This window comes from Erythrolamprus reginae, chromosome 3, assembly GCF_031021105.1.
Source record: "Erythrolamprus reginae isolate rEryReg1 chromosome 3, rEryReg1.hap1, whole genome shotgun sequence".
NCBI classification, from domain to species: Eukaryota; Metazoa; Chordata; class Lepidosauria; order Squamata; family Dipsadidae; genus Erythrolamprus; species Erythrolamprus reginae.
The window spans coordinates 195,773,609-195,788,327 of NC_091952.1; the positions used below are offsets into that span (position 1 = coordinate 195,773,609).

A 14,719-nucleotide genomic window follows, 5' to 3' on the forward strand; every position below is an offset into this window, starting at 1 on the left:
TGCAAGTTATTGGCATATGCATGTAAGCTTTCTGTGCATATTTCAGAAGGTTTTCTTTTCCTAATCACCTGGATCAGAAACAGATTGCAGCCCTGGAGGAAGCATAAAAAGATTGGAAATGTCTTAAGGCAGCGTCCTATTACATAGAAGACATTTGCAGCTGAGATCTTCTTATAAAAATCCTTGACATAAGCATTATAACAGACATTCCAAAATTTCAGTGGGACAGTTTAGGATGAGTTGGATTAAAGCCCACTTCGTTATTTTTAATTGCTAGGATTCAGATTAATTTAAGAAGCTTTAGTCTGTATTCAAATCAATGTCCCATCAGCTTCACTGGAATTTTGCACAGTAATCCAATAATCTGGATTGGACCCTTAGAGAATCAGATCACTCAGTTAACTCCACAGGATGACAAATTCCATCGACCTACCGCCTCTAATTTCTGCCAACAGAAACAGCTAAATCATTAAACTATACAATAGTGCTACAAGAATGTGTCTAAATGTCCTTTGGTAGATTATTATACATGGTATGCTTGTATGTATGAATGGTTCTTTAAATTGGGATTTTTTAGATTATTTTTAATATTAGATTTGTTTTCATTGTCTTTTCATTGTTGTTAGCTGCCCCGAGTCTTCGGACAGGGGCGGCATACAAATCTAATAAATAAAATAAATAAATAAATAAAATAAATAAATCTTTTAGAATTTCACTAAATCAAGCTGTAAAAAAATGAATGCATATTTATTTCTTTTTATTGTATAGATAGTTCTATTTATTGAAATATATTTATTTCTTTTTATTGTAGGGTTCCCAAAAACAAAACACATCCAACTTATTGATTTAAATTGCCAAGTTCACTCACATATGAAAAAAATTGGCCTGATTAGTGTTACATTGTATGGTCACTATGTTTTTACAAATAACTTCTGTTAGAGTCACCACTTACTGTTGCTCATGATGTCCCAAGATTTTCTGACCAAAAAGTAAAGGCTGAAAGGTCCTTGGTGAGGCATATTCCAGTTTTTCAAAAGCAGGTATATTAAATTTAACACAATTGATATAAATCAAAAACAGCATGCAGCTATACAAGGCTATCTAGCATTTTTATATTTGAAAAACTAATTCACCACATACTATTTTGGAAATCCATATAAAACTTTGTAGCTTCTATCATGTTTCATGCCTAGCACTGAATGAAAACTAACTGAAATATTTAATAATACTTCTCTAGGTGGATATTACTCTGATTCTCTTCATCAGAAGGATATCAATAAAAACATCTGTTGATGTACAACTGTAATAAACTTTAAGAATGCAAGGCTTTGATTTGTATATCTCAAATCCTTACATCAGATGGAATCAGAAGATTATATTTTAGTACAACAAAATCCTTACCTGTGAAAGCATTTGTGGCCTGAAAACCAGCTTCCTGCATACTGCTCTCCCACTAAAGCTTGTGACTCCAATCTTAACCTTTCCTTTCCAGAGGCAGTTTATGCAGTTGGAGGGATCAAGTTACTTCCATCTTCACATGTGAGTGTCCATTTTTTTATCCCAATCCAGCATTTAACATCCCTCGATTCCCACCTGTTCTCAGGTCCTTTAAGACCTAGGGAAAATAGGAGGTGTCTCAAATTCAAATAGCTAGTGCAAGTGAAGTGCCTCAACCGTCTTGACAAAGACTTATAGCCATTGTATTTGTGAAGAAGATAGCAGCCATTCCATGCATAAAAAGAAGTTCAACATTTAGTCCAAGTCTCTGCTTGGAGGACATCATAGGGTTCTATCGCTTGTTTGCGTGCTCATTTTGCTTAGAGTCAGCCAGAGGTATTCTTCACTCCTTTTGTGGTGATCGCTTTGAGCTTCACAGTTCACTTGTGCACGCTAAGAAATTGAAAAGAAAGATGTTTCAAGATGATGTATGGCAAGATCTACGTTCACTGAATAAAAGCACTAGCATGCATATACAAACATACACTCACACACTCACACATCCCCATTTAGCAGGAACTGATTATACACATTAATAGGGATTTGTTAGAATTTTGTTGAGATCTAAGTATGATTGCATATGCCTTTGAAATGCAAAGACAGTCTTGAATGATGTCAATAATGCATTTTAGAACATGATATGATTTACATTTCAAAAGCCGCATTTAGCAAAATGGGGCAGCTGCACAATAACAAAATTGCAGTTAATAGGGAAAAGTAAAAAAATCAAGACCTTCAGTTCTAAGAGGTAATTATCATTTTATCAGATCTTTATGAAAGCATTAAAAAACAGGAAGTTGGATATGACATTGTGCTTTCAACATTTACCTTTTGAGATAAAACCTTAGATTATGTACATATAACATAGCTGAAATTTCAAATGTTTTCCTAAAAGATCAATTCAAAGCCAACTATCAAAAACAATATTAGTAAAGATATTCACTATGAATATTTTTTGCTAAGCAATTTTTTTAAAAAAATGTGGACATTACAGAATGGATAACATCATCATCATCTTGTGTTATAATATTTATTATTTTATAGTACATCTCAGATTTAAAACTGCAATGTATTCTGTATGGGCTATTCTTCAATACCACTTGAAAGCTTCAACCAGTTCAGAATTTAGTGGCATGGACAATGTTGGTACTCCTACATAACATCATTGCAAGGCGTTGTGCCTGGTTTTTTGAGGGACACCTTATCTTCCACAAAATCAGCCCATTTCACTTGAATAATAGAATGACAGAATAAATGCATTGGAATGAATGTAAATATATGGATGTTGACCCACCTATAAACATAAAAGTGTAAATATTCAAAAAAATCAATAAATATATATTCAAAAAAAAAGCATTGGAAAGGACCTTGGAGATCAGATCTTGTAGTACAATCCCCTGCTCAAGCAGGAGACCCTATACCAGTGATGGCGAACCTATGGCATGGGTGCCACAGGTGGTACTTGGAGTCATAACTGCTGGCATGCGAGCCGTTGCCCTAGCTCAGCTCCAATGTGCATGTGTGTGCTGGCCAGCTGATTTTTGGCTCACACAGAGGGCATTTTTGGCTTCCAGAGAACCTCCATGGAATGGGAGAGGGCATTTTTACCTTTCCCCCAGCTCCAGGGAAGCCTTTGGAGCCTGGGAAGGGTGAAACACAAGCCTACTAGGCCTACCAGAAGTGGGGAAACAGGCTGTTTCTGGCCTCCAGAGGACCTCTCGGGAGGTAGGAGAAGATGTTTTCACCCTCCTCAGACATTGAATTATGGGTGTGGGCACCCATGCATGCACGATAGCACACGCGCGCACTCTTTCGGCACACGAGGATAAAAAGTTTTGCCATCACTGCCCTATACCATTTCAGACTAATCTTCAGTTGTCCTATCTCTTTTTAAAAACTTCCAGTATTGGAGCATCAACAACTTCTGGAAATATTTCATTGATTAATTGTTCTAAGTGCTGGGAAATTCCTTCTTAGTTCTAGGTTGGGTCTCTTCTTGATTAATTTCTATCCATTGTTTCTTGTCTTGCCCTCAAGTGCTTTGGAGAATGGGTGGACACTCTTCTCTTTATGGTAACCCCTTAGTTATTGAGAGGAACTCCAGACAGGTTGCATGCCCAGGTGAACTAATTATACTTTATTATAAGATTACATTAACAGGATAAATTTGAAAGTACATTTCTCCCTCATCACCTTTATATCCCCCAAAATTAGGAAGAATTCCTTCTGAGAAGTTTGCTACAAGATACCATTACAATCCAATTGGTTCAATCCAAGAAAGATGGCACAATCTTTCACATATCAATGTCACCTATCAAAATCCCAGAAGCAGGTCTTCTCTGTAACAGCTCTGTCATATGGAATGAGATTCTTCCAAAATACACCATTCCCTCCTTTCTGATATTTCTGATATAAGAGCCGGGGTGGCGCAGCAGGTAGAGTGCTATACTACAGGCCACTGAAACTGACTGTAGATCTGTAGGTCAGCGGTTCAAATCTCATCACCGGCTCAGGGTTGACTCAGCCTTCCATCCTTCCAAGGTAGGTAAAATGAGGACCCGGATTGTGGGGGCAATATGCTGGCTCTGTTAAAAAGTGCTATTGCTAACATATTGTAAGCCTCCCTGAGTCTAAGGAGAAGGGCGGCATAAAAATCGAATAAATAAATAAATAAACAAATTTCAGAAAACCTATTCTTAAGCTATGGATTTTAGGTAACTGGGATCCCTGCTAGATTGTGCATGGGTGCAGTTAACCAGATACGCTATTGGTTTTTGTTGTTTATTCTTTTAAACTTTCATAATTATTGTTTCCTGATTTTGTTTGTTTGTTTGTTTGTTTGTTTGTTTGTTGATTGATTGATTGATTGATTGATTGATTGATTGGATTTGTATGCCCCCCCTCTTCGCAGACTCGGGGCGGCTAACAACAATGGTAAAACAACATGTAACAATCCAATTTAATAAAACAACTAAAAACCCTTATTATAAAAAACCAAACATACACACAAACATTGGTTTAATTGTGCACTACCCATCCCCGATTGGAGTCAAGCTATCCCTAAATTGAACAAGTTAAATATTAATTTTTAAATTATGTAACATTAGAGCTAGACTACTAATATACAGTAACAATACATAAGCAATGTATGTGGTGAATCATTTGCTCAATCCCGCCTGGATTCAATACAGAAAGCAAGAGCAATGGGTTAAGCAAAAACTTGTTAAGCGAAATAAAGGAAAATCACTAAAGTGGCCACGTATGCCCAACCACCAGGAAACAGAAGTAGCTTTCAAAGCAATCATATGAGTCTAGAGCAATGGTTATCAACCTTTTTTTTTGGCTATGCCCCACCTAAGCATCTCTAAAATCCTGAAGGCTCCCCCTCCTATAATTCTTACTATTCAAAAAGTTTAAACAAGGTTCCAATTTCCCCCATTAAAAATCCATATTGGGAACCACTGGTGCAATGGTTCCCAAACCTGGCAACTTTAAGACTTGTAGACTTCAACTCCCAGAATTCTGGGAGTTGAAGTCCACAACTCTTAAAGTTGCCAAGTTTGGGAATCACTGGACTCTAGAGAAAATATGCAGTGTGCAAACTTTGTACATTCCAAAACATATCTTTCTAAGGATTTGCATAGCTTTATCTCATATGAATGGTAAATAACGGTGATTATCTAAGTTTTCCAAAACTTCTGCACTGGTGCTTTTTGGGACTAAAATTCTCAACATTTGTAACCTTGCTGGAGAAGATATAATTTTGGACAGCTCTGATATTTTGGTCTGAAGCACCAAAATATTCTGGACAATCTACCTAGTAAATATAAGTGTACCTTCCATCTGACATTCAATTCTTTTCTTGAGCTACTATTTCTATTTTAAGTGTATTACATTTCCTCAGCACTTATAATAGTTTGAATGTGAGAAAATAAAAGTCTTCCTCTCAACAGTAAATTCACTTGCTATTATAACTGTTGTGAAAAGTGTATTGATTTGCAGATGTACTGCCAAGATGCTTTAGAACATTTTAGGAATCAAAACTTGGAAGCAGACTTTGGCTTTATAAACAGGGACCAAGAAATAAATAATCCTAAACCAACAACACCCAGGAATGCAATTTTTTTTAAATTGGCAGGTTCATAAGAACTTCTAGACTGAAACAATGTCACTATCAGAAACAACAAACACTGCCCATATTCAAGAACGCTGATGTGCCACTATGCAAACTGACCTAACAAAAATTGCTGATTGTTGGAAGTGAAGGATTATGCCTCTTCTTTCCCAACCATTTTTAACCTGAAACCAAATGTAAACAAGTATTTTTCCTCCATCTATTTCTTTGGATTCTGATTGAAGTCCGAATCTTAACTTGAAAGTGTTGAGAGAAAAGTAAAGAGACATGCCAGTTTAAAATCTTGGTTCCTGCTGGAGAAAGTGAACTTTATACAGTATGAGGTTTTGTAACATTTTAATAGCAGGTCAAACAATATTTTAATCCCCAGGGGCTCAACTAAAATGAATTTTCTAAATTCAGAACACAAAAAAATGCAAAGCAGCCTGGGGGTGGGGGGCAGAATGATTTAAGGTCCTTGATATTTTAAAAAATTATTGAGAATAAATTCTCAGAGAAATCTCAAGCACACAATCACACTAATTTCTGGTGCTGCCAATCCACATGTAAAGATTCAAGAATGCACAGCCGGTGCTTCACACCCCGGCCCGGATTTGCTGCAGGGCCAGGGAGACACGGCCCTTCGGTGTAGCCGCCATCTTGGGGCCAAGATCTCGCGTGATTTCGCAAGATCTCGGACATTTCTAGAAGCATCAGCCATAGCCGATGATGTCGTCGGGGGCGGAGCCTGCCAGCCCTATAAAAGGGCTGTGCAGGCTTTGGGCCTCCTTTTCGCCCTGACGACGACAGAGCGAACACCCAGCTGGGGTTCGCTCTTCACCCTCGGCCATCCTGAAAGACAGCCTCGTGGCGTCAGCCATTTTGGAGGCTGCAATGTGGAGGCCTGGTTTGGGGGTCGTGGTGGGGGCGGAGGGATTGGGGACCTCCCTGGAATACAGGGGGGGGGGATTTTCCTGGGCGGTTGCCTTTCCCCTCTGGGGTTTTTTTCCCCCATTTCGGCCTGGGGTGGCCTGGTGCCGGGGGGGGGGAGGGTGCAGCCTTGCAGGCCTAGTTGAGGCCTTCTGCCTCTTAGGCCCAGGGGCGAGACTTTGCTCACATTTAAAGTGACTTCTGCCTTACAAGGCAGGATTTGCTGGAGCAAATCCCAGTGAAGGGGGTTTTGAGCTCTGATTGGGGGGAAAAAAAACCCTACCCCAGGATCAAGTCCAGAACAAGGCCGAAATGGTTGCAGTATTTGGTCTGCAGTAATTATATGGTGGTTGGGGAGGATGGCTGTATCATTTGAACACAATTGGGAAGGCTGTTTGTCTGAAAATATCTGTCGGTGTCTTCATCCCCGGCAGTTTTTGCGGCAGGGCCAGGAGACACGATCTCTGGCAGCCACCATCTTGGAAATGCATCATCAGGAGGCTTCGGCCTGCCTGATGATGAGTCCAGCGCGGAACCTGCCAGCCCTATAAAAGGGCTGGGCAGGCTAGAAAACCTCCTTTTCGCACTGGACTCAGCAGCGAACACCCGGCTGGGCTTCTCTCTGCTGACAGAGGCCATTTTAGGTGGCCTCGTGGCATCTGCCATTTTGGTGGAGGAGGCCTCATCAGAGGCTCTGCTGGTTTTGTATTGGGGCAGAGAGCTTGGGATTCTTCCCCTTGGGCCAAGGGGGGGAATTTTCCTGGGGCTGGGCCTTCCCTTCCGGGGGTTTTCGAGGCACCCTTGGGGCAGGCTTGGGTCCAGGGGGGAGCGGCCTAGTGGGCCTGGTGGAGCCTTTGGGCCATCAGGCCTGGTGGCTTCAGGGGAATCCTTTCCCTCCCACAAATCTCATTTGGTATTAGACCAATTGGTTTAATTGGACTTTAATTTAACATTTATTTCTAACCTGATGGCTCCTAAAAGGTAGAAGCCTCCTGCACAATCAGTTGAGGCTATGGCCCGGCCTAAGAAGGCCTTAAGGCCTTCTGCCAGGGCACGGTTGGTGCAGGAAGACTCCCAAACAGGGGTCAGGAGGGAGGGAGGAGGGAGAGAAGAGGTCCCCAGGGTACCGATGCTAATATGCCTGCTCATTCCTGGTCTAGGATCATCGAGAGGCTGGTTGACATGGATGCCCATTGGGGGTCAGTGTATGGGCCAGGGGGTGCCACCCCAGCAGCCCCAGCGGCTCTCGGCAGACCACCAGGTAAACCAGCGGCCCAGACCGGGCAGATGACAGTCGCCTAGCTCAGTAGGAGCTGGGCCCTCTTGGATGGCTTCTACCCCAATGGGGGCAGGTGAGATCGCACCACACCCCACATTTCCACTGCTCCTCCCTTTGCCTGGTCAGGCCATTGTCCCCCCGGGTTCTGGGAGGGGGGTCAACACATTGGGTAGTGCAGCTGTCACTTGTAACCAGGTTTGGGCTCCCCCCACTGTTACTGCAGTGGTTCAGACCCCCTCGACAGCCTCTGTGCTGGGGGGCGGGGTCTGGGGGGGACGAGGGTGGCCACAGCCTGGGATCCTTCGGCCAGCATTAGGTCAGGTGCTATCCCTTGGGGGCTGCCCTCCACGCCTCTGGGATTTCACCTCCATCCCTCTGTCAGGGAAAGTATCTGGAAGGGGGAATATATTGATCTATTCTCCCTCCTTAACAGAGAAGTCCCCAAGAAAGAGAAAGAGGGGAAGGTGCAGGTGGACAAGCCTAAGAAGGTTAAGGTTAGCAGATGCTTCAGCTCTTGGCTGTATGCTTATCTGACTTCCGCTTCCATAGTGATTCAGAGGGAGCCCGCTAGGGCCGCCTCGATGTTTAAATATATCGATTTGATTGCCCGTGCTCATTTTGAGTACAAGGGCACGATTTGGCGTCACTATGACAAGGCTTTTAGAATGAGGGTAGCGTTCGATCCCACACTCCCCTGGGATATGGTTGTCCCCGATTTGTGGTCCGGAACGCCTTCATGTCTGACAACCTTAAATTGGTTAGAGCCAGAATCCAGAAGGAGGTGGCCGAGGGCAGGGTACTGGGACCTTTCCCGTGCCCGCCCTCGCCGACTCTTCGGGTTTCCCCTTTAGGGGTGGTCCCCAAAAAAGGCTAGTGGTGAATTTAGGTTGATTCACCACCTGTCCTTTCCAAAAGGTGAATCAGTGAATGATTTCATTCCTGATGAACTTTGTTCTGTCCGCTACGCGTCTTTTGACATGGCGGTAGGTATGGTGAGGAAGTGTGGGGTTGGAGCCCTTATGGGTAAATGTGACATTAAGTCGGCATTCCGGCTCCTCCCCATACACCCAGATGATTTCGAGCTCCTGGGCTTCCACTTCAAGGGGGGCTTTTACGTGGATGGAGCATTGCCGATGGGATGCTCCATATCTTGTTCTCTTTTTGAGAATTTTAGTACCTTTTTGGAGTGGGTGCTCAGGAGGCGCACTGGTCTGGTCTCGGTCATTCACTACCTCGATGATTTCCTGCTAGCGGGGCCTGCGCATTCGGAGCAATGTTTTGCCCTGATGCGATCGTTTGAAGCCCTTTGTGCTCAATTGGGGGTCCCGTTGGCCCCGGAGAAGACTGAGGGCCCTGCTACCAGGATTACTTGTCTGGGTATCGAATTGGATTTGGAGGGGCAATCTTACAGATTGCCTCCAGACAAGCTGCTCAAGATTCAGAGCAAGCTTGACATGGTGTTAGCTAGTCGGAAGGTAACCCTTTATCAGCTACAGGAACTCGCCGGGCTTCTTAACTTCGCCTGTCGGGTAATAGCCCCCGGCAGGGCCTTCGCCCGGAGAGTATACTCTACAATGAAGGGGCTTCGTTTGCCCCATCATCGTACCCGCCTGAGCGCTGGGGTCAAGGATGACCTGTGCGTATGGCAGGGCTTTCTGGCCCACTTTAATCCATGTGGCCTCCGGAATGGAGGGCCTCTCCCTTAGTCAAGGATTTGACCTTTTTGGAGCTCTTCCCACTGATAGTAGCTTTAGAGCTGTGGGGAGAGCAGTTTAGGGACAGGACTGTGCACTTCTGGTGTGACAACTTGGCAGTTGTCCATGTTGTGAATGCCCTGTCCTCTAAAAATGACAGGGTCATGTGGCTTGTCCGCCATTTCGTGCACAGGTCCTTGTCCCTGAATGCCCTGTTTATGGCTCGACATGTTCATGGTCAAGACAACAGGATTGCTGACACCTTGTCCCGGGGTCAGTTGTCCAGGTTTCGGACCCTGGCTACATGGGCTCGCGCGTCACCAGAAGCCTTCCCCGACCACCTTGGAGCCTGGGTGGGCCCTCGGGCAGTGGAGGACTGTAGCCAACAGGGCCGTGGCCCTCTCGGTAGCACTAAGCACCTTGAGGGCATGTTAGCACGTAGGTAAGAAGCTTTGGGAAGGCTAGGTATGGGAGCGACAGGGGACTCCCTTTTTGGATAGTCGCCAGGCTCTGACGGTGCAGCAGCTGTCACTTATTGCTCAAGCTTTGGACAGTCTGTGTGCCTCTCTGTGTGAGGCCCGTCTCTTTTGGGCAGCGGCTTCTGTCATGTTTTGAGGCCTTGCGGGTCAGCGAGGCTATGGCCTCCTGGCAGGCTGACAGGTCGCTCCGTGCCTTCCGGTTCGTTGATTTAGTCAGCTGGGTTCTAGTGCACAGGGTTCTGGCCAAGCTAGGCATTGATCCCGCTGGCTGTGGAACACATTGTTCTGTGTCGGCGCCGCCACTAGTGTGGCAATTAGGGGTTTCTCGATACGGAGGATTCGGGAAATCGGCCGCTGGCAGTCAGCGGCCTGTTTAGGGTACGAACGGCTGGCTGAGGGTACAGGGTAAGATCTTAGGCTAGGTTCACCTCTTTTGGCCCTCTTCTATTCAGCCCTGCCAGTACGAGACCGACGGTGTTGCTTTGGGGTCACAGCGTGATTTTGGGCCGACCGCTCAGCAACAAGAACCGCCGGGGGGACTCAACTGTCATTGGGCGGATGGGTCAACGTCGGCTGGCTGGGGAGAAGAGGTGTGCGGTGGGAAAGGTTCTCTACCGCTACTGCTGGGAGGGCGGCATCCCATTGTTGCGCCCAGGTGGTCCTGGGAGGGTGGCATCCCATTGCTGCGCCCAGGTGGTGCTGGGAGGGCAGCATCCCATTGCTGCGCCCAGGTGGGCCTGGGAGGGCGGCATCCCATTGCTGCGCCCAGGTGGTGCTGGGAGGGCGGCATCACATTGCTGCGCCCAGGTGGTGCTGGGAGGGAGGCATCCCATTGCTGCGCCCAGGTGGTCCTGGGAGGGCGACATCCCATTGCTGCGCCCAGGTGGTGCTGGGAGGGCGGCATCCCATTGCTGCGCCCAGGTGGTGCTGGGAGGGCGGCATCCCATTGCTGCGCCCAGGTGGTCCTGGGAGGGCGGCATCCCATTGCTGCGCCCAGGTGGTCCTGGGAGGGCAGCATCCCATTGCTGCGCCCAGGTGGTACTGGGAGGGCGGCATCCCATTGCTGCGCCCAGGTGGTCCTGGGAGGGCGGCATCGCATTGCTGCGCCCAGGAGGTGCTGGGAGGGTGGCATCACATTGCTGCGCCCAGGTGGTCCTGGGAGGGCGGCATCACATTGCTGCGCCCAGGAGGTGCTGGGAGGGCAGCATCACATTGCTGCGCCCAGGTGGTACTGGGAGGGCGGCATCCCATTGCTGCGCCCAGGTGGCTGGTCTTGCACCTCGGTGGCAATGACCTGTGCATGCTTGGAGGTCGGTCCTTGATCTTCCAGGCTCGCGAAGACCTGCGGTGGCTTCGCACTGTGTGGCCCACCGCGCAAGTGGTGTGGTCTCAGATCCTCCCGAGGATCATTTGTGGGTCACCATTTCCCTTAGGGCCATTCACCGGGTTAGACGGAGAGCTAATAAGGCCCTGGGTAAGGCAGTCAGGGAATTAGGTTGGGTTGTAGTGGCCCATTCCCACATCACCATAGATCAGCCATGGCTTTACCAGGCTGACGGTGTTCACCTGTCAGAACAAGGGAACACCATCTTCTTACAGGACCTGCAGCGATCACTGCGCGAGCTGGTGCAGTTAGAGGGGGGAGTCGGGGGGCCAAGATAGAGATCTGACCCCCACTCCATGGCAGGTTAGGGGCGGAAAACTGGGTGGTGGTTTAGCAACTGCGTGTTCTCTGTTGGGCATCTTTGGGGATGATTGACAGGTTCTCTCCAAGGGCTTGTGGTTTGAGCGACCTGAGCTATTGGGGGGAACCTGTCTTTGGGTCCCGACCATTTAATTCGCCTTGTAGGGGTTAGCAGGTGGGACCTCCCACATGCAAGTGCATGGCAGGGTCTCAGGTGAGGGCGTGGTCCCTCACCTGGATCAGCATGAAGCTACGCCCATAAGTTGCCCCGGAAGTTTTTCTGACGTCATTTTCCGCCCCGGAAGCAATTGTTTGACCCTGCGGGTCCTTTGTTAGGGGTTATATTTAATTATGCTAATTTATGCTGATTTATTTAATTAAATTATGCAAATTTAATTAATAAAAATGACCCAGTTTTAAATCCAGCTCTTGTGTCGTGTCGTTACTCCGCCTCTTCTGCAATGAGCTAGCATTCAAGCCATGAAACCAGGGACTAGGGAAGCCTTAAGTATGTGTTTGTGTGAGAGAAGGCATGTGCGTAGACATCCTTTTTACCTATTTTGTTAAGCACATGCTTCATTTGCCACAATGATTAGTATCTCCAAGGTGGGACAGCAAATATTTAGTAGATGAATTAACTTCTTAATTTGGTAAATGCAGTTTTACTACATAAACTGTTGATCTTTAGAAATAACAGTGGTCAAAGTTTGGTTCCACTTTTAAAAAATCCTGTAGAAACCTGTCTTCTTGGAAAGATGAATAAGTTAGTAATGTTAATGTTGTGTCTGCCACAACTATTTAAGAGTCAAATGAATGTAGAGCAACAAAAAAAAAATCTAAGACTCTTATACAGGTTACTAGGAAAAGCAGAATGGTCTTCGTATCCAAAGCAAACCATGCTGCACAAATGAACCTGATTTATTTACAATGTCTTAGCAGTCAACATCTTCCGTCTGGCTGCTAAATAAAGAAGTGCAAATGGAACATTACCCAGACAAGCAAACAGTGTCTAAAAACCTGCAGACACAATCAGCTGCAGGGTGATCATAACACTAATGTTTACAAAACTTATACTTTCTTTTTCCTTTAATAACTGAGTACTGGCAGCATTGAAAAACAAGATTGATATGCCATAGGTTTGCCATCACAGCTCTATCCTGTAATATTTCCAAAATCTACATAGTAAAATGGTACAAATATATGCATCTTTCAAGTTCTTTTAAATGCAACAAGCCAATGCTAACATTTATTTGTTCCCCTACAATGCATGTCCACACTAATTCTATTGTTATTGATTCAGACACATTCAAAATAAAGTGTACCAATATCTCATTTATCTTTTCTTCCTTTCATTTATTTATTTTATTTATTTATTTATTACTTAGATTTGTATGCCGCCCCTCTCCGAAGACTCGGGGCGGCTTTCATATATCTTCTCCTCTATTTTTATATCTTTTCTTCTATCCTTTCTGTCTATTCTCTTCAATGTGTATTGTGTATTGGACTGACTGACTGACTGACTGACTGACTGACTGACTGACTGACTGACTGACTGACTGACTGACTGACTGACTGACTGACTGACTGAATATTTATATCTCGGGGTTAAAACAAGGGATCCTTGGTCTCTCTGACCTTCGTGATTATTACCCAAACCAGATAACATCACTGTCACCAAAATCACTGCCAGACTAAAAAGAAACCCTCAAAATAAAGTGTGTTCATCATGCATATTTCAAGAAACCCTGAAGGAACAGCACAGCCAGCAACAATTTGCAGCAGTCTCAGAAAGAGAAGGTTGTCATCTGCTTAGATGAAGATTTGGTGGGCAAGCAAGTAAGTCAATCATTTGCCTACTGGATGCCTTCCCCTCATTCCTTTTCATTGAAGTAGATCAGATCCTGGAATCCTTGACTGCTCATTAATTTCCAATATTTGAGCTTCCCAATCAGAGTCAGGGCTGTTTCCACTCATCTACCCTCACTGGATCACTGTGGCCAATAAACTTTGCCTGTTGGGAGGAGAGGGGGCATAGCTGCCTTAATACCATCTTTTTAAAATATTGCTTTATTTGATTATAATAAAACCCAAATAGTACATTATTTGGAATTTATACAGTATTAATTCTGATACAAAGAAAACATAAAGTGTTATAAAAACTATTCCATGTAAATTATTAAAGGAAAACGTAAAATGTGCACAGAGAAGAAGTAAACTTTCATCAGAGGAATAGAAGGCCCTTCAACTGAAGAATGGATCTAGGAAAACAGGCAACATCTTGGGAGGGATCACTGAGAAAATTACCAATATGGCTCAAAACTTCCATGGCCAGATGTAACAGAATGCGGGAATGATCTTAAGAGGCAGGAGGAACAGTCATAACCTACACAACAGTCTGACAAACAAAATCTGAGTCCAAGGAAGGTTTGGGTGGAGAAAGTGTCTCAAAAGATTCTTAGTTTTCAGAAGAATAAAAATAAGGGAGGACGGAGTTCAGATTTGCAATATTCTGGTATTGTAACATTACAATAAAAGTAGTGCTATTACTCATGGCTGTTGCTTCTTTTCATGACTACCTCAAAGGAAAGACACTATTGCAGGAAAAGGAAGGAAGGTTGTTTCACTGGTCCCCAGGTTCACAGCAATTCATAGATTCCCAGCTGTGCACCAGCTGCAATCATTCCACAAATCATCAAATTAGTAAAATTACCTATGTTACTTAACTACTGCATTAGGCTCTATGTAAGCTGCCCAGAATAAATGTCTGGAATGTTTAATTATATAAAGTGCAGCAAGTAGGCTGCTTTCTCATAGACCACATTAGCTCTATATTATTTCTGTGTTGGAAAACAATCATTGATAGAGTGATTTTTCAAGCATAGTTTAAGATATTGTGAGCATTAAATGCTTAAAAAGCTTGAGGCCTGGCTGAGAGTCTTCATATGACCATGACCAGACATAAAAGGCAATAAGAGAAGCTCTCCTAAAGAAGCTTCTAAGGTCTGGATATTAAACCAAAGTAAATTACTTTCTCAAGAGTTG

General features: G+C 44.8%; 1 protein-coding gene across 1 annotated transcript in view; it reads right to left on the reverse strand.

Moving 5' to 3' along the window:
- The window catches only part of LDLRAD4 (low density lipoprotein receptor class A domain containing 4), a 336,510-nt gene that overhangs the window by 194,356 nt on the left and 127,435 nt on the right, over positions 1–14,719 (reverse strand). The window contains exon 3 of the mRNA XM_070747472.1: positions 1,402–1,890. Within this exon, the coding sequence (XP_070603573.1) occupies positions 1,402–1,441 (40 nt within the window). The 5' untranslated portion in view covers positions 1,442–1,890. The remainder of the gene's footprint in view (positions 1–1,401; positions 1,891–14,719) is intronic.